This window comes from Myodes glareolus, chromosome 2 (assembly GCF_982192425.1).
Source record: "Myodes glareolus chromosome 2, mMyoGla1.1, whole genome shotgun sequence".
Classification (NCBI taxonomy): Eukaryota; Metazoa; Chordata; class Mammalia; order Rodentia; family Cricetidae; genus Myodes; species Myodes glareolus.
Genome location: NC_142027.1, coordinates 11,988,792 through 12,014,651, shown reverse-complemented (window position 1 = coordinate 12,014,651; position 25,860 = coordinate 11,988,792). Strand labels below are relative to the sequence as shown.

General features: G+C 38.5%; 1 protein-coding gene across 1 annotated transcript; it reads left to right on the top strand.

Annotated features, from left to right (window-relative positions):
* Window positions 1–1,976: 1,976 nt before the first annotated feature.
* Window positions 1,977–2,694, top strand: LOC125392538 (keratin-associated protein 13-1-like). Its single transcript, XM_048422325.3, has one exon. It carries the CDS (start codon window positions 1,995–1,997, stop codon window positions 2,499–2,501), a length of 507 nt encoding a protein of 168 aa, XP_048278282.2. The 5' UTR covers window positions 1,977–1,994; the 3' UTR covers window positions 2,502–2,694.
* Window positions 2,695–25,860: the final 23,166 nt, after the last annotated feature.

The window sequence follows — 25,860 nt, the reverse complement described above, 5'->3', positions numbered from 1 at the left end:
CATACACAAGCAAGTAATGGCCAGCACAGGTTTTTAAAGGAAACATAAGAGAATTATGTAAGTTATTTCAGACACAAAGTTCATTTGTCTTAAAATCAAATCCCGAAACTAGGGTAAGTCCATTGGCGAAGGCGCTATACTAGGAAAGCGTTTTGTCTAAAACCTCTTTACTGAATTGTTGCAGGATCCAAAACGGTAAACGATTGAACTCTTGCATGTGTACATATGTGAACATACGTGATGCATACAAACTCTGTGGCATGTAAAGAAGTAAAAGCCCATACCTGCTGTGGCTGCTTAAAAGCTTGGAAAAGAGTGCACACCTCAGGAAGGCTGGAGCGAGCCCTTTCCCACTTCTAATTTGGTCTGGGTTTGAGAAGAATCATTTTACTTTTGTGTCAGCAACTTTCACAGCCACTAAGCTACAGGTCTCACAGACATTTGCTACTTATTCTCCCATAAATGGCACCCCCAGCTTTCAGACTGGGTAGTGTTGTAGGGAAGGACACCTGATTGGGAGGAACATGGCCCTCAGCTTGAAACACCAATTGTGAACAAGTGTGCAGAATCTGAAAGCGGAGACATTCCAACAACAAATACTGATGGAGAGAGAAGCTGTTTTCATCATCTCAGATGTTTGCCATAACATCCTTTTATAAAGGAAAGAATATTATAAAGGTTTACAAAGGAAGAATATTATTCCATTCTTCCTGCAGAAAAGCATGTTGAAAACTCTTCTCTTGTATATAGATGTGACCGTTCACTCAGATATCAAATACAGAAATACATTGGCAAGTCCGTAGGTGAGGTTGGAGGCATCAGCCAATATATGAAGTCAGAGGGTAAGTGAGGAATTGACAATCAGGAAATTAGAGGATAATTCTTCCTGGTGAAGGGAAATAACAGTGGCCAAAGATCCCAGACTGGGTGACAGCTGTCAGCAAGACTGGAAATCTAGAAAGAAGATCAGTAGAATCCAGATCTCTCTGAGGTTCTGAAGCCCAGTGATGAGAAGCCTCAGTTTTATACAATCACCTAACCAGAGAAAACCACACCCATAGGACTAGTCACCCCAAATGCCATTGACCAAAATGGATCAAATTCTCATGACAGGACAGGGAGACTGATCTTTCAATAAGCTCTGAAACCATGCTTCAATTTGAAATGATGGTTGGTAATATCAATTGGGTTGGTAAACTCTAGAATAATTAAACTATGAGGAGAGTATCAATGGATTAAATCAAAAGTAAATCCACACATAACCCCTCCCGCTACCATTGACCCTTGAACACTAAATGCCATGTCTGCCAATTTGCTCCACAGGGCCCCATAGTGGCCAATATTGTTTTGATTTCATTATTCTAAATAATCACTTTCTCTGCACAGGTTTTCAGCACTAGAATGATTTTGTACAATGTCTCAATTCTTTTGACTTATTTATACAGCTCATATAGACTGGATATAATAACCACTGATAATAACGTAAAAGAACCAGAACACTATCCCAGAGAGTGTGAACCCATGATTTCATGTTGGAGCCGTTTATGAAATGGCTTCTTGTCAGAACAAGACTCTGACTTGTATCCAATGACCAATTGGGGATAACGACTTTGTCATCCGAGATTACTTCCCCTCCCCAAACAAGAGCATACACAAGTCATAGACAGAGAAAATAAAGGGGGTTTCCTGACTGTAATGGTAGAGGCACTAATTAAATACAGTCATAGCATTTGTAACATAAATGTATTTCATTGACTCAGACATATAAAAAATGAGTTCTGCCTTAAACGTAAGATAAAAGGAGTTAGCTAACTGCAATTATGAAGAAAATTGCTGAGGTCCAGACATGCAGATGAGTGTGGCCACAGACAGAAACAACGATCATGTAAGAGGCCACTCCCATTGCTGAGAGTATATAAAGGTCCCAGAAAAGGAGTGATTTTCACATTCAGAATCTTCTGTTATACTCAGCTTGACTTACACCTGCCTTCAACATGTCCTACAGCTGCTATTCTGGAAACTTCTCCTCCCGCTCCTGTGGAGATCACCTGAACTACCCTTACTCCTCCTGCGACTCTTCCTACTCCAGGCACCTGGTCCAGACCACGAACTCCTGCTCTCCCAGACCGTGCCATCTGGGCTCCTCTCTCCACAGCGGCTGTCATCAGAACTACTTCCAGCCCAGCCGATGCCAAACTTCCCATGTGGTGCAGACTTCCTGCCAGCGGCCCTGCTACAGCTCCAGGGTCTCCAGCTTCTACAGCCCCTGCAGGACCACGTGCGCTGGCTCTCAGGGCTTTGGGTCCAGCAGCTGTCACTCTCTGGGCTATGGGTCTAGAAGCTCTTACTCCCTGAGCTGTGGATCCAGTGGCTTTAGACCCCATGGATTCCCATCACTGGGCTTCGGATCAGGATTCTGCCGCCCATCCTATGTTCCTCATAGAACCTGCCAGTCTTCTTGCTACAGACCAAGCTGTGGCATTGGATCTGGATTCTACTGATCTTCTTTCTAGATTTCCAATCTTGCCGACGACTGTCACCCAGTCTGGGATCTTTAGCCACTGTTATTTCCCTTTGACCAGGAAGAATTATCCTCTCATTTCCTAATTGTCAGTTCCTCACTTACCCTCTGACCTCAAATATTGTCTGAAGCGGGTCCATTGAGAAATTCGTTATTAATCTATTAACTCAAAAATAAAGTATGCATTGCAAATGAAATTTGTAGTATTGAATTCCTTCCCAAATTTATGAATACTAAAATTTCAATCTAATGAATGTACCGAGTTGACATCTGGTTGTGTCTGCTTTTGTGAGTTGTTTCGTGCCTGCTTGCTTTTGCGATAGTGAAACATTAATTGATTAATGTTAAATGAACAACATGTGTGGGAGTATAGGGGTTGTAGTTCCATTCAGCTCTAAATTAGATACAAGTCTTCTGTGCCTCAGAGTTTTCTTACTTAAGAACATCAAGCAAAACCTTACTGTTTGAAAGTATAAATTTCTATTAATTAAATCCCAGATGCAGAAAGTAGATTGATTTCCATAAGTAGTGGTTTCTCAAGTCTATTCCAACTGGTCTAACTAAGTTTTATTAAAAAGACAGAAGTCAAAATGTATTTGATTGTATGACTATAGGTTCCCTTATGTACTGACAATGTTTTACTTTGAGTCTGACATGACTACCATGGGCTCATGTTTTGCGTGCCAGTTTAACAGGTGATAATCTATTTTAGGAGGCTGTGTGAACCTTATTAAGTGGGGCCTACCTTGAAGATATGCCTTTGAAGGCAGAAGGCCAGAAACTGTGTCATCGCTGTTCTCTATATTTCCCTGTCTACCACAATGAGCATACTCACCATCTCATACTCCTAACACCGCAAGTCCACCCTGTCTGCTGTGCTCCCTGCGATGCTGGATTTACAACCCTATGAAATGGTGAGTCTGTATAAATCCTTCCCATACGTTGTTCTGCCAGATATCTGGACATGGCAACGCTAATATAAATACAGAGAAAATGAAAATTACTACATCAGTTATAGAAAACAGTAGAGATTCTCCAAAATGTTAAAACTGCCACATGGTTTAGTAATTTCACAACCAGTTATGCAGCTTAGTTAAGAGGATACAATAGTGTGCTTAGAAGACCTGAGCACAATACTATCCACAGTAGCTTAGGAATAGAAAAATATACAGAAAAAGGGCTGTAGAAAATGTGGTATATGTCCACAGTTGAATTTTAGCCATTAAAATGATGAGACACTATTCTTGAAACAATATGGATAAAAGCGGAGATCAATATGCTAAAGGATGTATGTCAGACTCAGAAAAGCAAGTCCAGAATGAGGTCACCTGTGTGTGCAGCCTGAAAAGTTTGCTCCCACAGTAAAGTGGTGATTCCTAGAGATTGTGGAGGGAAGGGTTGGGGTGGGGAGCCAGATATGGTAAGGTTAATCACGTGTTAATTTACAATTTGGTAAGACTATGAAAGTCGGGTTTGCAATTCGACGGTTGTTACTTACCCAAGAGTCATGAGTGCCACTGTTGCACAACTGGGTTGATCTTGTGTGGTGGTAGTTTTGAGCACATCGACTGTACTGCTGCATAGGATTCCTGACTGCTTTCCTCTGTTGTCAGATAGACCTACTATGAGATGTAGTCCTTAGAGAGAGGGCTTTCAGGTCAGTTTCATGTCAATTCCTCTAAATCTTGTGTTTGAAACTTGAAGTGTCTTAAGCAATAACTTCTCACCTTCAAATTAAGGAAGGCAACCAAAGGCAATAGCGATAGCCTGGCTTTCAGGAGAGGCCTCTTATACTCGTTTAACAACACAAAGGGAGGCTTACCTTACCTGGCACTGGCAAGTTTATTAGTCTAGGACTCTGTGTGAGAGCCTATTAACCCAAAGGTTATTTCATTTAAATTATTCACGTATGTATACATATACACCAGAAATCATACATTTATTTTTGGATTTAAGGCCTGTAAATTAATAGGGAATTCATGCCTGGAACTGTAAACATAGCCAGTTGTTCATGGCTGATGATGAAGTCATGGACCCTAGAAGAGAACCTCCTTTTCTCAGTTTCCTAAACCACTATAATTTCCAACTGCATTCTAAAGATTTACACTTATATAAAAAACAAGTGTACCTCTCTCCCTGCATCATCAAAGAAATTGATTTGCAGCCAACCAATACCTTCACAGAAATTGACAACTGGTCAAAATGCAGAGACCAAATGACTGGGGGAAGCCTATCCCAAACAGAAACATCTACAGGGTTGGAAAACATCACAGACTTCAGGTAACAACTAAAACAAATTTTAAAGCATACAGAGAAGTCATTTCCACCATTTGCAGTCAACAAAGATGGAGTCAGACTATATTTTAGAAAATAAAGTGACCAGACTTGGAAAGATTCATTTCCATGTGGAATTTGAAAAGGATGATCTCCTAGAATCAGAGATCTAGAATTGACAGACACAAAGGAGAGGAAGAACACACTAAAACAGAAGATGGCCTACAAATTGATAAACAAGAAAAATTGCTTTTCATGATGCATTTCACTGAGTGATAATCAAATCTGATAAATAGAATATTGTTAAATTTAAAATTACAATTACAAAGAGGTGTGTCCTCCTTGGATTTCATTTAAATTATTACTTAACGAAGTTGAAGATAATGCCATTTATATCATTAAAGGTGACCATTTAATATTCATTTGAACAAAAAATATTTTTCATGGTATTATTGTCTAATTTATGGGTCAAGAAATCTCTGAAACAGATGTGAAGATAGATAGATTTAGATAAGGTGCCTGTAACTGACAAAATAGGTGATTCATACAAGTTCCCATAAATGCCTCCACTATTATTCCTTTATTCTATATAGCTGTCTTAGTCACTGTTCTATTGCTGTGAAGAAGCATTTAATTAAGTGCTTGCTTAGAGTTTCAGATGGTTAGTTTATTATCATCATGGCTGTCAGCCTGTCATCCAGGCAGGAACGCATGGTACATGAGAAGTAGCTGAGAGCTTTGTATCCATAGACAGAATGAAGAGACGGGGTGGGGGGGGGGGCGGGGACTGGGCTTAGCTTAGTTTGGGTTTTTGAAACTTCAAAGTCTCTTCCCAGTGATGTATCTCCTCCAAGAAGGACACACCTCCTAATCCTTCTAAACAGTTCAACTGAGGACTAAGCATGCAAATATAAGAGCCTGTGGTTGGGGAGGAGTGGTTGTTCTCATTATATTCACTGAAACAGCCCTAGAGAAAAACAAATAATGTAAGTACTTTAGAGACATCTTTTATAATTTATATATAAAATTCTTAGGAAGAAGCACTGTAAAATGATGGGAATATCTACCATGAATTAAGACTCAAAACAACAACAACAAAAAAATGAAATCCAAATTTTAAGAAAAAGTTCTGCATGGTGATTCATGTCTGTGTGCCCAACACTTAGAAATACTGAGGCAAGAGAACTATAGTAATTCAATAGGAGCTTGGTTACACAGAGTTTAAAACTGGACTGTGAAGTGAGACCCTGTATTAAAAAAGCAAAAACAACAAGAAAAAATCAAAAGTAAAAGAAACACTATGTTATTTAATTATTAAACCAGCTTATTTTGAATTTTCCATAAATGGGAAAAATCCAAAATCACTGTCTATCTTTCCTCACTCTACCTGACTCTTTGAGTCTAATCATCCATATTCAAATTGATAAACACATGACTTCGTTTCAGGTCAAAAGTCTTTAGTCATTTTGCTTTTAAAGCGTATTTGTTTATAACTGTGACACACTGTGTTTCTCATTCAATTTTTTCTTATCTGTTTTTCCAATACACTCTGCTCCAGAAATAATATATTCACATAATATAAGCCCTAAAACATGCTTTAGAAATGGAAAATCATTGTTGATGGCAAATGGAATATTTTTATTCAACTCAAATAAAGATGATGACATCATTGAAATTGTTATTGTAGGCATAACCAACCTTTGATAACAAGATAGATAAATACACAGCCAGGATTTATCAAAGACATTATAGGGACATTTCTTTTTATCTCTGGGTGACATTCAAGCTATAAAGTACCAATGGTTCTGGCCTAGGAGCAGCTAGTTGAATCAGTGCTAAAACAATAAACTGGCCCATATGTAAAAAGTCAAGGAAGCTATTCATCTGCTATTTCAGAAAATGTACTGAGGGACACATTTAGAAATGGAAAAATTGCATATCAGATATGATAGCATATACCTTAAACCCATAATTGAAAAACAGAGATAGGAAGATATTGGTTTATCTTAAATTTTGTGGGTTAAATATTGAGATGTCAGAAAGAAAGAAAGAAAGAAAGAAAGAAAGAAAGAAAGAAAGAAAGAAAGAAAGGAAGGAAGGAAGGAAGGAAGGAAGGAAGGAAGAAAGAAAGAAAGAAAGAAAGAAAGAAAACCTAAATAATGGAAGACCATACCTCTGGTTAAGACCATAAAATAAGTGAGTCCTGATTCTGAAAAAGTCATTAAATTCAGAATCTTAGTTATATACAGCTGAGCTCATGCCTCCTCTCAAAATGTCAAACAACTGCTAATCTGGAGACTTCTCATCCCCCACCCTTAGATACTTCCTGGCTCACTCAGGTTTCTCCAGAGGTACTCTCTAACCAAACAACCTGGTCTACAGCACTAACAGCTGCTCAACATGACTAAGATCATACCATTCTATTCTGATCCCATTTTGTATTTAATAAGACATCTCTCAACCCCTCAGTTCCCTTCTCCAAACACTTGCATCTGCCTTGGCAACACATTTGACATTTGATATTTCCATGGCCTAGACCATGATTAGTAGATGATTCATGTACTAATCAAAATAGTTGTCAAGTTATCTCCAAAATGACTACTAAGCTCGGCCAGGAACAAAAGTTTCAAGGTTATGTTGACCCTCATCTAACTTTCATGTATCTTTGTGGATTTTTCCTTTAAAAAACTCTTTATGCTTGAACTTGGCACGGGAAGACTTTTCAGAGGCTCACATCAGTTCTTACTCAAGCCACCAATAGATAGGAATTAAAACTCTTAACTGGCTTAATCATCATGCTTGTCATTAACTATTGCTCATAGATCTTGAGGTATGTTGTATTATGGGGTTTGGGATCCAGAAACTGCAGTTCGCTAGGCAGTGGATCTTAAAACATCTGCTCAGTGGTCTAAGGTTTAAGAGACTTCAGATTCTTAATCACAGAGGACATACCTGTTGGAGGGGAAGGAGCTGCTTGTTCGTCCTGGCCGCCTGGCTAGCTTACACCTGAAATAACTACACAAAAACTCTATTAATTAAATCACTGCTTGGCCAATTAGCTCTGGTTTCTTATTGGCTAATTCTTATATTAATTTAATCCATTTCTCTAAATCTGTATATCACCAAGTGGCAGTGGCTTACTGACAAAGATCTAACCAGCGTCTGTCTCAGGCAGAGGATCCATGGCTTCTCCCTGACTCTGCTTTCTACCTCCCAGAATTAAATTCTATCTTTCCAGCCTACCTTAGTTCTCTGCTATCAACAGGCCAGGGCAGTTTCTTTATTCATTAACCAGTAAAAGCAACACATCGGCAGAAGGACCTCCCACACCACATACTGTCTTCACCCTAATCTACGACCACACTCTTTTCTCAAGGGTTACATGCCTCTAGGATCTATTAGACTTCCCCAGGGCAACCAGTGGATCTAGTTTCTGTGACTTAGTATGTGGACAGGCTAGTGTAAACAGAGACTGCACTTTCATATTCTGACCACCCAGACCTGAACAATCACATGGAAACTATATTAATTATAGCAGTGTTTGGACAATGGCTTAGGCATATTTCTAGCTAGCTCTTATGTTTAAAATTAACTCATTTTTATTATCTTTTATTTTATCATGAGGCTCATTGTTTGTTACATCACATCTTGCTTATTGGGCAGCTACATGGCATTTTCCTGTCTTCACCTTCTTTTTCCTTCATGCAGTTTAGTTTTCCCATCTAGCTACATTTTGCCCTGCCATAGGCCAAATCAGCCTCTTTATTAATAAGTGGTAATAAAACTTGTTAATAGCATACAGAGGGGAATTACACATCATTTTCTCTTTTCTGTTTAAATAAAATGGAAGATTTCATCTTTAACATAGTAAAATTACACATACAAAACAGATATCAAGAAAGAATTACAGTTACAATATTTAGTCTATTTGTATATGGCAAAATTAAAGAAAATATTATGTCATCTATTTTGTCTTTGTGAGTCTAAAGTTTTATATTTAGCTTATATTTTATCATAACTAAGGAAAACTATAACTATCTGTCTTCAACTTCATCAAAGACCCCAGAAAGATATAATAATACCTAAGTAAACAGGAAGTACATTGTAAGCAACCTCCAAAACTCTAGAATTGACAGAGACATCTTGCTGCCTGTACAGTGACCCAAATTTCTTCTTTAATGTTGGGGCATCCATATTAAGCCTAAAGACCATAGTATCTGGTAGACTTTTCCATGAAGCAGGAAATTTGAAAGACTGTTTTGCCTATATTGTCTGTTTGTCAGTTACTTTCTTCTGTGTCCTGCAGAATGTCTGGCAGACTTTTCATGAAGCAGGAACTCTGAAGGACTGACTGTCTCACCCTCTTTTGGGAAGTTTAGCAGTCACTCTTTTGTGGGTCCCACATATCCAGTTCATACAGCATGTCATCAAGTCTAGGCAAGAGCAGTTTCTTGACCAAATGGCTAGCCTTGTCACATTAAAGGGAAATTTCATAATGAGTTTCTTCAATGTCCACCAACCTTCCTGATGTAATTGGTGCTGCCAGAAGGAGATATGTCTCACTGTTGAAAACAGTATAAGTTCTTAGAACATTTAAAACGCCATATTCTGTAGATCTTTGATGTGTTGAAGATTATCTAACTGAAATACATCTCTGTACATCTAAAAAACCTAACTAACATAGCTGCAAGTTTGACTATTATAAATAACTATCTATTAATCTGTAGTTTTTAATATACATTACATTTTTAAATGAGCTGTATAAGCATAATATCTTAAATAAGAATAGAAATACACATATAACAAAATTGATCTTAAATTTGTACCAATAAATCAAAGTTCATACCAATGTCAAATATTCATTTCTATATCATATTTCCCCTCTTTAGAAAGAGATTGATGTTACCACTAACCACTTATAATCAACTCGCTTTAAATGAAAACAAATATCCATAAACAATCATTTGGGGAATTTGTGTATTGTTTTATTGAAACTGCTTTCTGCTGTTTTTTTGGATGAAGTACATTTAAGGTATATGGAAACTTTTTAAAGGTTCTTGTTTTATCAAACCACACTAGCCTGGAAGGAATCCACAGGTTTCCAACCTCTGTGAAAACAAAAGCAGAATTTCTTTTCCAAAGTAACATAGCCTTAGACTCAAATTTTGAAGTCAAGATATCCTTATGTTGTTTTAGCTTAGCAGTCCCCACAATCAGATGTTTCTCTGGGTTATCTCATTGCTAGTCAAAAAATTTAAAGAAAACACAATAGTATATATAATATAGACTATATATTTTTATTTTTATGTGACTTTTTATATTATTTTACTGTTTTATTCAAAGACTTATTTGTTTTATTTTTAAAACTATTATTTTAAAACTGTCTATACCTATTTTTAAGCCTACATATATTTTTTAAACACACTATGACCTATTTAGTGGTTGACTTTTGTCTGAATCAGTCTTTGTTTTGACATGTAATCCTTTTGTGATCACTGTTGTAAACTGTTAAGCAGGCATACCTAGAACAAAAGTGGCCACTTTAGCTGTTAGTTCCACCCTACTTGGCTTTTCAATATGGCAGAGATAGGTTTACTGTCAGATCTGGGAACCATGTTTACCATCCCAACTCTGGGATCAGTTGGCTCTCACTACCACACAGTAACTTGTAGCAAGCTGCCAACAAACCCCATTCATGTGCTTCACAGCAGGATCATGCAAAAAATCCTTTTTGCAGCCAGCAAGAACCAGGATGTCATTTTTAAAAAGAGCCAGGCATCTGTTTGTCACCAACAAACAGAGCCTATCTGGAAAAAATAAAGCTACCAAGAAGCTGTGCTTGGCTCCTGTTTTGTGGGTCTAGAAGCCTTCTTTTTTTTTTCTTTAAGCTTTTTTAGGTCTTATGTGAATCTGTGCCAGACAATGGGTACCATTTTTAAGTAGAGACTGTGCTTTCATTTCTTGGCTACCCAGTCCTAAATAATCACACAAAAATAGTAACAATTACAACAGTGTTTCATTAAGACTTAGGCATCCTTTTAACTACCTCTTACATCTTAAATTAACCAATTTTTACTATTTTATATTTTTCCACAAGGCTGATTTTTTGGTACCTCACATCTTGCTTCTTGGGTGACTACATGGTATCTGCCTGACTGCACCTTCTTTTTATTTTTTGCATTCAGTTTAGTTTCCATACCTATGTATATTCTGTACTGCCATAGGCCAAAGCAGATTTTTTTTTTATTAACCAATGGAAATAAAGTGTATTCAGTGCATAAAGAGGGGAAGCTCACATCAGGTTAGACCTTCTAAGTTACTTTTACACATCCAACCACTAAGCAAATCACTAGCTTTACTGTTTTGAGAAAAATACTCCTCTTTGGTACCTCCTAAACAGTTGTTACTTATTTTTCCTTCAGTTGCAAACTACTGGCAAAAAGAGAAAAAAATGACATGGAAAATACATAGAGTTTAGTGAATGATCTGTTTGGTAAATTAATGGAATTAGTGGGATAAAATCGTTAGGCCATTCAGTGAGAATTGAGTTTATACAATGTGAATTAATTTTAGGGAAATAACATTATTTATACTCATACATCTTATTCACAAATAGCTGAAAAAACAAATAAATATTAGCTTAAAAATCATACATTCTAGCTTCAAAATACATTGTTAGTTTCTTAATTTTATCTAGGGAAGCATGTGTGTGTGTGTGTGTGTGTGTGTGTGTGTGTGTGTGTGTGTGTTTCTTATTCTATTCTGGGAAGTTATGTTTAGACTTGCTATGCCTCTTAGAGAAATTTTGCAAAATCTGACAGATTGATGTGTTTATCTTAGACTTTCAATATTTCTCTCTCTAAAACTTTTGCATTCTGTCTCTGTTTATATTACAAAGCAGACTCTCTGTGAATAATGTCAAGAGAAGTATGTATTATCTTTCCTTTAAATATAGAACATTTATGTTTTTGAGGAAAACAGGACACCAGGAAAATACAAGTGGGAAAATTTGGTCATATGAACATTTTGCACAAAATAAAAATTAGCTTTCTTTGATTTAGTGTTGAGTGGGTGAAAGAATTTAATTTAAGTATTTCACCTCTTACTAACTTTTGTATATGTATAAGAAAGAAGTCAATTATTCTTTGTAAGAATTACTTTTGGTTGAGGAACATAAGTTTTCACCTTCTGGGATCTAATGCTTATATTAAACATGGCTGGAAATAAAAGTACTCAAATCAAATTCCATATTTTTTGTTTTCTATTTCAAAGTAGACTTGTAAATTTCATTTTAGAATTTTATTTTGTGATTCATAAATTTCATATAGAAAATAGATAATTGACATGATCAGTAGCATATTGATTATGTTTATAATTTGTTACAAAAATGAATTATCTTTGTATGCAGATAAATAAACATAGCACAAAGAATTTCTCTATCCATCAATGTGTAGAGCCCCATAGGAACTATGACAAAGAAATCTGACAAACTGAACTAACTTCAAACAAGAGGAAAGGAAAACTCAAAGGGGATCAGGAGTTCACAGTTGGTCCCAGTCCTGCAAAGACGCTGCAAAGACGCTGCAATCAAAGGCTATGAGAGAGGGAGAATTTTACGGAAGGCAAAGATATCCATGCAATGAGAAAGAATAAGGAGAATTTTGAAATTATGAATGAAAAGTTGGCATACTGTGGTGCGGGAAATCCTGTTCATGTGTTACTTTTATTGCTTTTATTTTATTTATGTTTATTTATTAATAAATAAACATTTTGGCCAGTGGCTTAGCAGGATAGAGTTAGGCGGGGAAAACTAAACCAAATGTTGAGAGAAAGAAGGTGGAGTCAGGGAGCCATCATGGAGTCGCCAGAGGAGAAAGACACAAACCACTAGGTAGGCCACGAGCTTCGTGGTAAAATATAAAGTAATGGAAATGGGTTAATTTAATATGTAAGAGCTTGCTAGGAATATGCATAAGCTAACAGGCCAAGCAGTAATGTAATTAATACAATTTCTGTGTGATTACTTTGGGAGTCTAGGCAGCCTGGAACACACAAACAGACTCCTACTACAATACTAGAAGAGTATAAAGAGATTTGTAAACAGCAAATTCAGAAAATTAAACTGGAATGTGCATAGAATAGCCAGAAATCAGTTCAGAGGTGCCATCCAGGGTCACAGCATTTCTGTTTATATGTCACCGTCACTTCATACCTTACCAGGTTGTATTCCTTTGCTACTAAAATTGCTTTCTATTTGGTCAGTGCCAACTTACTTTTTATCTCTGTAAATATCTTCATATGTTTTATAAAACCAATTTAACAAGATGCCATATAAATTACATTAGAACAATATTAAGTTATTTAATATCAATATACATGTTCATGCCAACTTGTAATTTGCTATGATGTAAAATATGTATCCATGTAGGTACTAAACTCCTTGTACCACGCATGACAGATAAGGTATTAGAAGACTTGGAAAGTTTCTTGGTTATTAATCAAATGTGTTTTCCTCCTATGTCTGCTTAGTTAGGAACTAGTTCAGGACCAAGTTTAGGGAACATTTTAATGTGTATAATTACTATAAACAAGTCTTGCTTTCAGAAGAATAGTCTAACTATTGTTAAGATATTGAGTGCATTGTGGGTGCCAAATCGTCTAGTTGTAATTTACGGTAAGAAGAATAATGGTACAGTTAAAACAGAGTTATATAAGGAAGTTTTATACTGTGCAGAGGGAAATTAATTTATCTTTGAAAAGTCAATCCCTGAGGTACTAAGGGGGCCTTGTAGATAATCCAAACTTGACCAAGGAACACTATTTATCTACACAATTATTAATAACTGCTCCTCATTGCTGATCTTTTCAATCCACATGTCATAAATTCATCTGGCTGCTTAGTAGAGTTAGTTTATAGGAAAAATCAAGGCAGAACAAGAAATCAGACTGTAAGAACAGAGGCTCAGATCCCCATATGTGAACAACCTTAAAAGTCTTGAATACCCACCTGAAGGAAAATATAAAACATCCCAGCTAGGTTTAAAAATGAATTGTGTTTAATGTGACTGTTTTTAAATAATGCAAAGAGAGAAATGTGTTCTCTGTGCTTGGAGCTTTAAACTGAGCACTGTGTTATAAACTTGGAATAACTGAACATGAAATTCCAGCTGATGATGCATGTAGATTCCTGTAAAGTAGAAATTGAACTGACAAGCTCCTTCAGGACATGGGAGATAGACTACCAGAATATTGATGTGAGGAAATCAGGTAGAGAGACAGTGAGATAGACACATACAATGGAATCGACATAAAAATGAAACCTTCATATCTCATTCCAGTGCTCACTGGAGTATCTACTGTGGAAGAGAAAATAAAATATCAAGGGCACAAGATGATACCGCCAGGAAAGTTTATTCAAGCTTTACCAGGAGTCTCTTGGAAGGAGAAAATTAAGAAAAAAGGAATTGAAGTAGGAAAAAAAAATCTATCATTTTAGAAGTCAAAAACAAGAGTTACTTAGAGTGTAGACTGCCTTTTCATGATTCCCTGACTCTTATATTTCTAGCTATTCTTTCCTTTAAATTTAATTTTTTATTGATTTTTGGAAATTTCATGCCATGCACCTCAGTTTTGCTTATCTCCTCGTACTCCCATAGTCCCCCTCACACCTACAGCACCCCCCCCAACAAAAGACAATAAAACAAAGTAAGCAAGCAAACAAACAAACCTCTTTACTTCTTTTTTCCCACCTTTCCAACACTTTTTCATTCTCCCTAATGACACTGGGGGCCTCTGTTTGTCATCCAGTATACCATATTTTCCTATCAGCTTTACTAGGAAAAAGTTCATTGCAATGAATCACTGGTCTGGCTCAAGGCCTCTGGTTTTTGGTACACACCATCATCACTGGATCCTCAGTGGAACTCCTCTGGGATATCCCATGGACGCCCTGAGTATTGGCTATTCTGCTGGTATTGTTCCATACAACCATTACCTTCACAAGCTCCAGCGGGTTCTAGCTGGGGTAGATGTTAAGGTGGGCCAACCCAAGGCCGAGCTGTGGGCCTGGGGGTACCTAAGTTGGTCAGTCCAGACCACTGGGGTTACACACCTCAGGCAAGGGGTCAGAGGCAGCTCCCCTGTGTCCATGACCTCAGGGTAGGCTCACCCACACCTGTGGTGAAGGTCGGAGCTGACTGTCTTGCTGCAGTGTCCAGTGAAAGGCAAAGCCAGCTTTCCCTGGACCAGCAAAGGGTAGGTCTGGCTCAGCATGGCCCACTGATTTCATCTCACATGGTTCCTAAGCCCCTCCCCCCCAAGTGACGTGGGCCACAAACCTCAACATAGACCACCACTGCATAGGACCACTAATCCAGACAAGGTCCTCAGCTGCAGCTCTGGCCCAGATATCACTGAGCATTAGGTGGCAGTGCAGCAAACTCAGATCTGCATGCATCATGGTCCTTGGACACAAGCCAGGACTAAGATGGCTAACCTGACTCTAGGTATCCTCATGGCCTTCAGTGGCAAACAGAAGCCACATGCATCCATCCAGACCCTGGCCACTATAAAGCCGTGAACTCAGACATGGCCCTTGACAACAGACTGGTCCTGGAAGACACATGGCCCTGTATGGCAGCAAAGGTCCCCCAGATCTGTTGACCCCTGATGTGACAGAGTCCCCAGACTCCAACAAGGCTGCAGGCGACTGCCAAGATCCCAGGTCTCCGTGTGGGCCCTAGTGACAACTGGGCCACAGACTTCAACAAAGACCCCAGTTGCAGATGGACCACAGACCAAGACATGGCCCCTTGGCAGCATCAAAGTACAAACTTCACCATACTCTGGTAGCAAACAGCCCTTCCCCATGAACCTCACCACCTTCATCTCTTCCTTTCTGCCTCTTTTCACAGAGCATGAACCATTCTTCTTCTCTTTCTCTTCCATTTCTCTACCACATGTTTGCTTATCATAATGGGGCCCATCTGACCAGTAGCACAAGAGGGCCATGGATGTCGTCTTCTGTCAGTCAGGACCTTGAGGACCCCTGCTGGCCTGTAGCTATCTAGTCCTGGTCTGTGCAGAAAACATCAGGCGTGTGTGGATTTCTGTGCTACCTATTCTTTAAGTCAGACTTTTATTTAGTCTTATGGAGGTGAGAAGCCCTGTATGGACAACACGCAGATGATGACACGTGAGAAGATGATTGTAGGGAGAAACAAAGGCAGTCATTAAATACACCTTTCAAAGAACAAAGTGTCTGCTGTGACCAACTGAAACAGTAGGAAAGTGTTGTGGGAGTAACTTCAGCTGCCTCAACCAATAATCACTGAAGCAGGAGCCCACAGTGCAGCGGGGAGCGACTTCCGCTCCGTCAGCCAATAGCTGCTGAAATACCAGCCCACTGGGGCGTGGTATATTTCTCTCTTAAAAAGAGAAGCAGTTCCGGATAAGGCCCTCTTGGTTCCGGTGCTCGGTCTCAGCTGCTGCTCCCGGCTCCTGCTCCAGCGACTAGGCTCCCTTCCTGACGGTTTATGGTGTATGTAAGTTTTACCCCCCGCCAAATAAATAACCCCTTAAAACATAACTGGTGTGGGATTGATTCGTTAATAATTGGCGCCCAGCGTTTGGTTTAAGAACCGCCCCACCCCCCCACCCCCAGCTCGGCCTCCCAGGATACACAGGTCCGGACAGTCTCTGCCGGCTTACTTTGCCCTGTTCGGCACGGATTTTTAAATTTCTCCTTGCAACGTGAGTCAAAGAGCTCACAGCGCAAGCTCCCTTTGAAGTTCCAGCAAGCTGTTTGAAACCCATAACTGATTAGGAGTGCTGAAAGCAGCTTGACCCTTAATCCCAGCACAGGGACACGGGGCCCAAAGCACTAGGCCTCTTTAGCAACAGCGCAGTGGCTGTGTCACGACCCTCTGCATCCGGTTGAACAGAGCAGCAGGGCCTTGTTTATTGCCTTGTTTTTTGGCCACTAGAAGCTCTCTGACCTTTTGTGATCTGTGGATTTAACCTCTGGATTTGAGTGTATATATTCTAGAGTTTACTTTCTCAATCAACACCACTGCCATGTGGATTCAGGTGCGCCCCACCTCCTACTGGCAGGCAACGGTCATTACAGGTAAGATTTTTCTTTTCGGTTGAAAATAAATACATACATACATACATACAAGTACAATTTCCTTTGATTGAAAATGTCGGAAAATATTACTATCCAAAAGTTCAATGGTTTTTTCAGTTGCGCTATGGAGGATATTCTGAAGGATGTCTCAGATATTCCTCTTACTTTGTTATTCCTGGGATCTGTTGCTTTTCTGGTGTTTGGCTATTTTATAAGAAAGATACAGTCCTTACAGACTGAATCTACAATGCTGAGGGCAGAGATTAAAACCTTAAGAACAATTCAGACTGATACCAACCTCCTCAAAAAAGAGTTTGGAGATTTCAAGGAGGAAACTAGATCAGAGTTTGGAGTTTTCAAGCAGGAGACTAGATCAGAGTTTGGAGTTCTCAAGGAGGAGAATAGATCTTTGTTTGATATGACTCGGTCAACTGGCCAAAATATCAAGAAGGTACAGTCTGATATTGCTTCTTTAGAAGGGAGCGTCACTGCCCTGGAGGAGGGGACAACCAAAATGACGCATAACCTCCAGTCCATGACTGTAAGTGCTGAAACATTAGCTGAGAGGATTATAACCATTGAATGTGAAAATCGGACTTTATCAAAAGGGTATGATAGATTAATTGACAGGATTTCCATACAAGAAGGCACAGTACATGCCATGAGGATTATGTCCAAGGAGGATATCGTGTCTCTGACGGACAAGCTCCATGCCTTAGAATCGTTAATGAAGGCTTTGGAGCATAATACTGGACAGGAGATTCAGGACTTACAGAAGGCAATGGTGAGCAGATTTAATAAGATTGAGGAAATCATAGACTCTGATGAACAGGAGCAAAAGGTAGAAAGGCAACCTTCACCTCAAAAAACTCTCAGACTACATAGAGTTATACCTGCCTTTCCAGTAATAACATCAGAAAAGATAACTGGCTCCAAAAACCCTAAGGTCGTTAAAGAACATACATGGGAGCCTATACGTATGAATGATCTGAAAGAATTTAAACAAGCAATTGTGAATTATGGACTACATTCATCCTTTGTTAGGGAGATGTTAAAATCCTGGGCTCTGAGCAACAGGGCCACCCCTAAAGATTGGAACCAGCTCACATCAGCTGTCCTTGAGAACGGACCTTTATGGCATTTCAAATGCCTATTCAAACAAGAGGCCAGACTTTTACAACAACAAGAATCAGCGAAAGGAATTGAGGTTTCTCTAGATCAAATTCTAGGGGAAGGACCTTACTCTGATCCTCAGGAACAAGCTCTTTATGATGAAAACATTTTATCCATATGTGCTACAGCAGCTCTAAGGGCCTGGGACAGGGTTCAAGACTCAGGTCAGAGAGTAGAATCGTATGTCAGGGTCAAACAGGGTCAGAGAGAACCCTTTAGTGACTTTTTGCAACGACTAACTAAGGCTGTACAAATAGGGATACCTGATCCAGAAGCAAGAAATATAGTAATTGAGTCTTTGGCTTATGAGAATGCCAATGTAGAATGCAAAAGGATCCTGGGGCCTTTAAAGCTCAGATCAGCGCCTTTGGACGAATGGGTTTTACATACAATGAATGTTGATACATTTGATTATGGCAATGAAACATGGGTACAAGAAGCAATTTCCAAAGGTAAAAGGAGACATCAGATTACAAAATGCTTTCATTGTGGCAAAATGGGACACATGAAAAGGGACTGCAGACAATGGAAGTCCAGGAATAATGCCTCTTCTAGGAATAACAGGAATAGGAGGACTCAGCCTTCAGGTTTATGTAGGAGATGTGGAAAGGGCAGGCATTGGACGAATGAGTGTAGGTCAACAAGAGATAAACAGGGCAACCCGTTGCCATCGGGAAACTCAATAGGGGGCCTCTCGAAGGCCCCCATGGCAAATGTGGTCCAGTCATTTCCGATCACTGCAGAGAACATGCCTCTTCAGGGAAATTAGAATGCCCCATGCCTGCTGTTAAAAGCAATAACGGCCTGAAGGATGAGTTAAATGTGGTGAATGAATCAAGAAATCTAAGAGGACAAAGTAAACGAATATTCTGGCAGACTTCTATAAATGAACAAAGGCCACAGCTAAGAGTGTGTGTAAATGGCAAACTTATTACTGGCTTACTGGACACAGGTGCGGATGTAAGTATCATTACACCAGAGTCTTGGCATCCGCATTGGCCTCTTCAGGAGGTAGATATTCAGTTCTTAGGAATTGGAACCCTATCTCGAGTAAGACAAAGCACGAGATGGGTCAATTGTATAGGTCCAGACGGACAAATAGGAAAACTAAGGCCATATGTAGCAAATATTGCAGTGAATTTGTGGGGCCGTGACCTATTGCAGCAATGGAATACCCAAATTAACATTCCTGCTGCTTCCAGAGCCCATATTTCTGAGGACAATATTACAAGATATTACAGATGGCGGAAACCAGCCATTAGAGCTATACAAGAACACAACACAATTGATGGCTCTTCAGAGGTACCAACAGCCATGCCTCTACAATGGTTGACTGAGAAACCAATATGGACTAAACAGTGGCCTTTAGCTGAGGAAAAGTTACAGGCTTTAGAACAGCTGGTACAAGAGCAATTAGATGCTGGACATATAGAAGAATCTACCAGCCCTTGGAACTCTCCTGTATTTGTTGTTAAGAAAAAATCTGGTAAATGGAGAATGGTGACAGATCTTAGAGCTATCAACAAGGTTATTCAACCTATGGGCCCTCTGCAATCTGGAATTCCTCTGCCCTCCCTGTTACCAAAGGGATGGCCTCTTATAGTTATTGATCTGAAAGATTGTTTCTTCACTATACCATTACAAGAAAAAGATAGAGAAAAGTTTGCCTTCACAGTGCCTACCTATAATAACTCTCAGCCTGCAAGGAGGTACCAGTGGACCGTCCTCCCACAGGGAATGTTGAACTCTCCCACCCTGTGCCAATATTTTGTAAGCCAACCATTGAAAATTATACGCAAACAATTTCCTAAGTCCATAATATACCACTATATGGATGATATCCTGATATCTGATCAAAACAAAGATACCTTAGAAAGGCTATTTGAAGAAGTAAAACTAGTATTACCTAAATGGGGATTGCAAATTGCTCCTGAAAAAATTCAGAGAGGAGATTCTGTTAATTATTTAGGTTATAAAATAGGCTTACAAAGAATTAAGACTCAAAAGGCACAAATCAGGAGAGACCGGTTACGAACGCTTAACGACTTTCAAAGATTATTAGGAGACATTTCCAGTCTACGACCAGCTGTTGGGATAACACCTGATCTAATAATTCATTTAAACAAAACCTTAGATGGTGACAAAGATTTGAATAGTCCCAGAGAGTTAACAGCTGAAGCAGAAAAGGAACTGATGATGGTTGAGGAAAAATTACAGGAGGCACATGTAGATAGGGTGGATCCAAATTTTAGTTGCGTTCTAGTTATATTGCCTTCCAGAATTTCTCCTACAGGAATTTTAATGCAGAGGGAAGATACTATTTTAGAATGGATTTTTTTACCACACAAACCAAGTAAAAAATTAAAAACTTATGTGGAAAAAGTCTCTGAATTGATTATAAAAGGAAAATTGAGACTTCGTCAATTAGCAGGTATAGACCCATCAGAAATTATAGTGCCTTTCACTGCTGATGAGATAAAAAAGTTGTGGGAAGACAATGAACCATGGCAAAGAGCTTGTGCTAATTTTTTGGGAGAAATCAATAACAATTACCCAAAAAGCAAGAGACTTAACTTTATAAAGAGAACTTCTTGGATCCTCCCTCGAATTGTCCGTGATGCTCCAATAACCGGAGCCCATACATTTTATACCGATGCTAATAAATCAGGGAAAGCAGGTTACAAATCAGAAGAATTGAGTAAAGTGGAACAAAGTCCTTATGATTCTGTCCAGAAAGCAGAATTATATGCCATCCTTATGGTGCTTAGGGATTTTAAAGAACCTCTTAATATAATTACTGACTCACAATATGCAGAAAGAGTTATTTTGCATATTGAAACTGCTGAATTTATACCTGATGATACAGAACTGACCTCATTGTTTATCCAGGTACAAGACATGATCAGAAACAGGCTCTGCCCTATGTATATAACGCATATCCGATCCCATACAGGTCTGCCAGGTCCTCTAGCACAAGGTAATGCAGATATTGATCAATTATTGATTGGTAGTGTGCTGGAGGCATCTGAATTTCATAAAAAACATCATGTCAATAGCAAAGGCTTGAAAAAAGAGTTTTCTATTACATGGCAACAAGCTAAGGAGATTGTAAAGAAATGCCCTACTTGCTCTTTTTATAACCAAACACCATTGCCTGCAGGGACTAATCCAAAGGGTATTAAAAGGAATGAAATTTGGCAGATGGATGTGTTTCACTTTCCAGAATTTGGCAAGTTAAAATATGTACATCACACCATTGACACTTATTCAGGCTTTCAGTGGGCAACCGCTTTAAGCTCAGAAAAAGCTGACTCAGTAATCACACATTTATTAGAAGTTATGGCCATTATGAGTATACCTGCACAAATAAAAACAGATAATGGTCCAGCTTATGTATCTAGGAAAATGAAACGATTTTTTGCTTGTTATAATATTAAGCATGTTACAGGTATACCATACAATCCTACAGGTCAAGCCGTTATAGAAAGATCAAATCGTACTATAAAGGATATGCTAAACAAACAGAAAGGGACGAAAGATACCCCCAGAAATAGATTGCATAATGCTTTATTAACCTTGAATTTTCTTAATGCTAATGAGAAAGGAACAACAGCAGCAGAGAGGCATTGGATAATGGAAAAAACTTCTGAACTAAACCAACCTGTTTATTTCAAAGACGTGCTGACCTCTCAATGGAGGCCAGGAGATGTGCTGCGTTGGGGAAGGGGTTTTGCTCTTGTTTCCACAGGAGAAGAAAAATTGTGGATACCATCAAAATTAATAAAGGTTCGATTTGAAGAGGAGAAACCTCTTGGAAAGGAGAAATGACAGCTCATCCACAATGATGATATTCATAGTTGGTAAGAAAAACATATAGAATGGGGGCAGGGTTCTGTTCTTATCTCCACAGGAAAACACTGATTTTTGAAAAGTTCAAGGGACCCTGGATATCTGAATACTGACAGATGGAAAATAATGGCACAATAAGGACTATCAAGAAAACTGAATAGGTTCTGTAAGTAAAATATACTAAATCATATTTCTAAATTTATAGAGCTGGTTTTAGAGTTGGACTCTGGCTCAGTCCCTCTCTAATTCCAAGCCTGTTGTTAAAAGAAAAACCCAGAATTTCTGGAGTTTCTGTCTCATGTCAAGAGCCATGATATGGGACAGAAAGAAATATGAGTTTAGAAAACATTTTTACTTTTCTTCATATCTATCATACCTTTCAGTGAATATATCTATCATGTCTTTCATTGAATATATGTATGTCTGTATATGTCTATATGATTAATATACGATTATATATTATTATAATCATATAATATATGATATTAATATATGATTAATATATATGATTAATGTTTAATTTTTCCACAATGAACAATAAGTTTTTCCTGCAGTGACATTTGAAGTTTCCAGGAAGAAGATGGGGCCCCATAACAACAACTCCACCTGGTTGATATGACATCATGATACTGATAGCGCTACTACAAGACCTGTTTTGAGTACCAGCTGCACAAGACGATGCCAGCGTGGTTAGCTGAAATGATGCACATCTTGTACAACATTCTGGCCAGACCTCCACAAAATACTCAGAGACTATTTGCAATTTTAGAAGACATTGATCTTGAAATTTAACCATCATTTTACTTTCACAGGATCCCCCAGAAAGAACGTCGCCCCCATGACAGCTGGAAGTAATTATAGAGAACGACGTCCCCTCTCCCAGTAAAGTTTGTCCTTGGGTTTAGGGACATCATTTAGGGGTTGGTTATAATTAGTATAGGGTTGAGGGTTGGGGGAGGAAATTTATAAGCACAGGAATCAAAAAAAAAAGAGGGATAATTGGATTATGGGATAATAGCTTTGTACTTGTGAGTTATTGTTTTTGACAAATATATTGGTATTGATTCTTATATATTGATACAAAGTTAAATTATGTTGACTGTTTTATGCATACATGCTTCTACCTCTGTTTAAAACATTTTTATGTATTGACATATATATATTGTATTGATATATGTATATTTTACCATATTGCATTGTACACTTCTACCTCTGATTAAGATACTTATATATTGTTTATGTATTGATATATATATTTACCATATTGCAATGTATACTTGCACATTGTTTATATTTGGAGGTCATATTGTCCCCATTTATTGCACAGTTGTTTACTATTTCAGTCTTTAAGTTAGATAGATATTGAGAATAATATAGATCAATAGTCATCTAAGTTTGTCATTTATAATTAGACTAATCAGGTTCTTTAGATACATAGAGATTATATTCAGTATAGATAGATAATCTTCAACCTCTTCAAAGAGCTGTAGAAAATGGCCTTTAATCTAACTCAGAGTTCTGTGGTAGGGAGACACAATCCTTCCTGGCAACACTGATCTATTCCCGAGAGAATGTTGAGCACCAAAGACACTCCACCTGGAGCCTTTCTTCTTGGTAGAACTGGCCTTTGGGTAAAGAAATGCCCATACCTCAACTACTGACAGAGTTGCAGAGTATCCGTAAATGGATAAAACAGGACTGTCATATCCTGCCAAGACAGGATAAGATAGTTTTGAAAAGTTCCTTGCCTTTGAAAATGGTATGTCAGTTGCGTTAGGCCTTAGCCAAAGTTGGTTGCTTCAACGCTGCAAACGTGATTTTGGGTGATTGCCCAGGTAGCCAGTTGTCTCTGTGATTTGTTACATGTTCTGGAAGTTTGATTGCACTTCCTAATTACTTAGGTAACATTATTTCCCTTCTCAGATCTTTGATGGGATTGAAGATTATATAAACGTAGTTACTTTCCTTTTATGACGTGGCCAAGTTATTTCTTATACAAGACTTAAGCTAGTTAGAATAGGATATTTGTATTTATTGTATATAATTGTGTAGGTTTGTACTTACTGTATATAATTTCGTAGTAGGCTTAGAACTCTCTTACTTAAACAAAAGGGGGAGGTGTTGTGGGAGTAACTTCAGCTGCCTCAACCAATAATCACTGAAGCAGGAGCCCACAGTGCAGCGGGGAGCGACTTCCGCTCCGTCAGCCAATAGCTGCTGAAATACCAGCCCACTGGGGCGTGGTATATTTCTCTCTTAAAAAGAGAAGCAGTTCCGGATAAGGCCCTCTTGGTTCCGGTGCTCGGTCTCAGCTGCTGCTCCCGGCTCCTGCTCCAGCGACTAGGCTCCCTTCCTGACGGTTTATGGTGTATGTAAGTTTTACCCCCCGCCAAATAAATAACCCCTTAAAACATAACTGGTGTGGGATTGATTCGTTAATAGGAAAGTGAAGCAGAACATCCAGGCAAAAAGATGAACATGGAGAGATGGTCAGACATAAAAGGTGGGGCACTTGATAGAAGGATGATAGTGACCAATCCCTAATATTGGAATATTCATTATTTTGTAATTTTATAAAAATTGAAATACTCATAAATATAATTATTAGGAAGTTAGTTAATTGCAGGTACAGTTCTTCATGCTTTACACATATGTGAAAGTGCACATGTAAAAGAATTGACCATGTAATTGTGTCATACACTAATAAGAGTATGGAAGTTACTTGGTTAGCAATACAACTTTTAATCCCCATCTTCTCATGACCTTGAATGTAGACTAACATTCACTCCTGTAACAGCTGCTCTGAGAAGTCATCCTTTCATTAGGTTAGAGACTTCCTGGCCCATGCTTCTCCCATGGTGGTGTCTCATATAAAGGGATCTTTCTACAGTCATTGTTTTCTTCTTGATAGTAGGCTTACATGCTGCTTTTGGTCCAGAAGCATCAGATGAGTATTAAATTTTCAGTAGATTTTTTTCCCTGTGATTTAGAACCAGAGTAAAACATACAATACATTTTCCTTCTATGAGTGGTCAGTCTTGGTTTAGCGACTTGAGTTAAGAGTTGGCTTACAATAAACCGTTTGATGAATTCCATAAGTGATCATCAAAACTTCTGTGATGTTCATCATGAGATTTTCCAGGGACAAGTAACTATTATGTCTTTGTCATAAGTTATTTCTTCTTAGTTTTAAGATTATATTTAGTGTGTGTATGTGTATATGTGTTTGTGTGTGTGTATTTGTTTATCACATATGTGCAGGTGTTCACATAGATTAGAAAAAAATGTCAGATCCCCTGGAGTTGGAGTTACAGGTTGTTGTGAGCCACCCTACATGTGTGCTGGGATCTGAACTTGTGCTCTGTATGAGAGCCACAGTGCTCTTATCCACTGAGCTATCCCTACAGACCCTCATAACAAGTTTCCTATTCCCTTTCCACTAAATACTAGGTGAAAAATAAGTGATTATAAGTCCTGTGTCTTCAAATTTAATGAATAATGAGTTAAGTGTAAACTCAGAATAGTTTGTGAAATGCATACAACATGGAGATTACTAGTCGTATGCAAGCAGTGTTAAATTCACAGATCATTACAAATTTTACACAGAGAAGCTATAGGTGATGAGTATGGGTCCTAATGATATAGTTTCAGCATCCTAATTCCATATCAATGCTTTATTTCAAGCCCAGAGTAAACATGGATGAAAACACAAATGCAGTTAAATCGGTACATGCACTTCATTCTGAAAGCAGCATTGGAGACTGTCTCATTCTTTGTGTAATGCTCTTAGGTTGCAGAGGTAATTCAAGAGGCCATGTTAAACTAAGATCAGTGGGCTTCTATATAATAACATCACAGTTTTATCATTGAACAGCAGTGCAATGAAGGCACTCTATTTTTTGAGAAAAGTATATGG

Excerpts from the sequence above, each read along its gene's own strand:
- LOC125392538 (XM_048422325.3), top strand. The coding sequence starts at position 1,995 with ATGTCCTACAGCTGCTATTCTGGAAACTTCTCCTCCCGCTCCTGTGGA.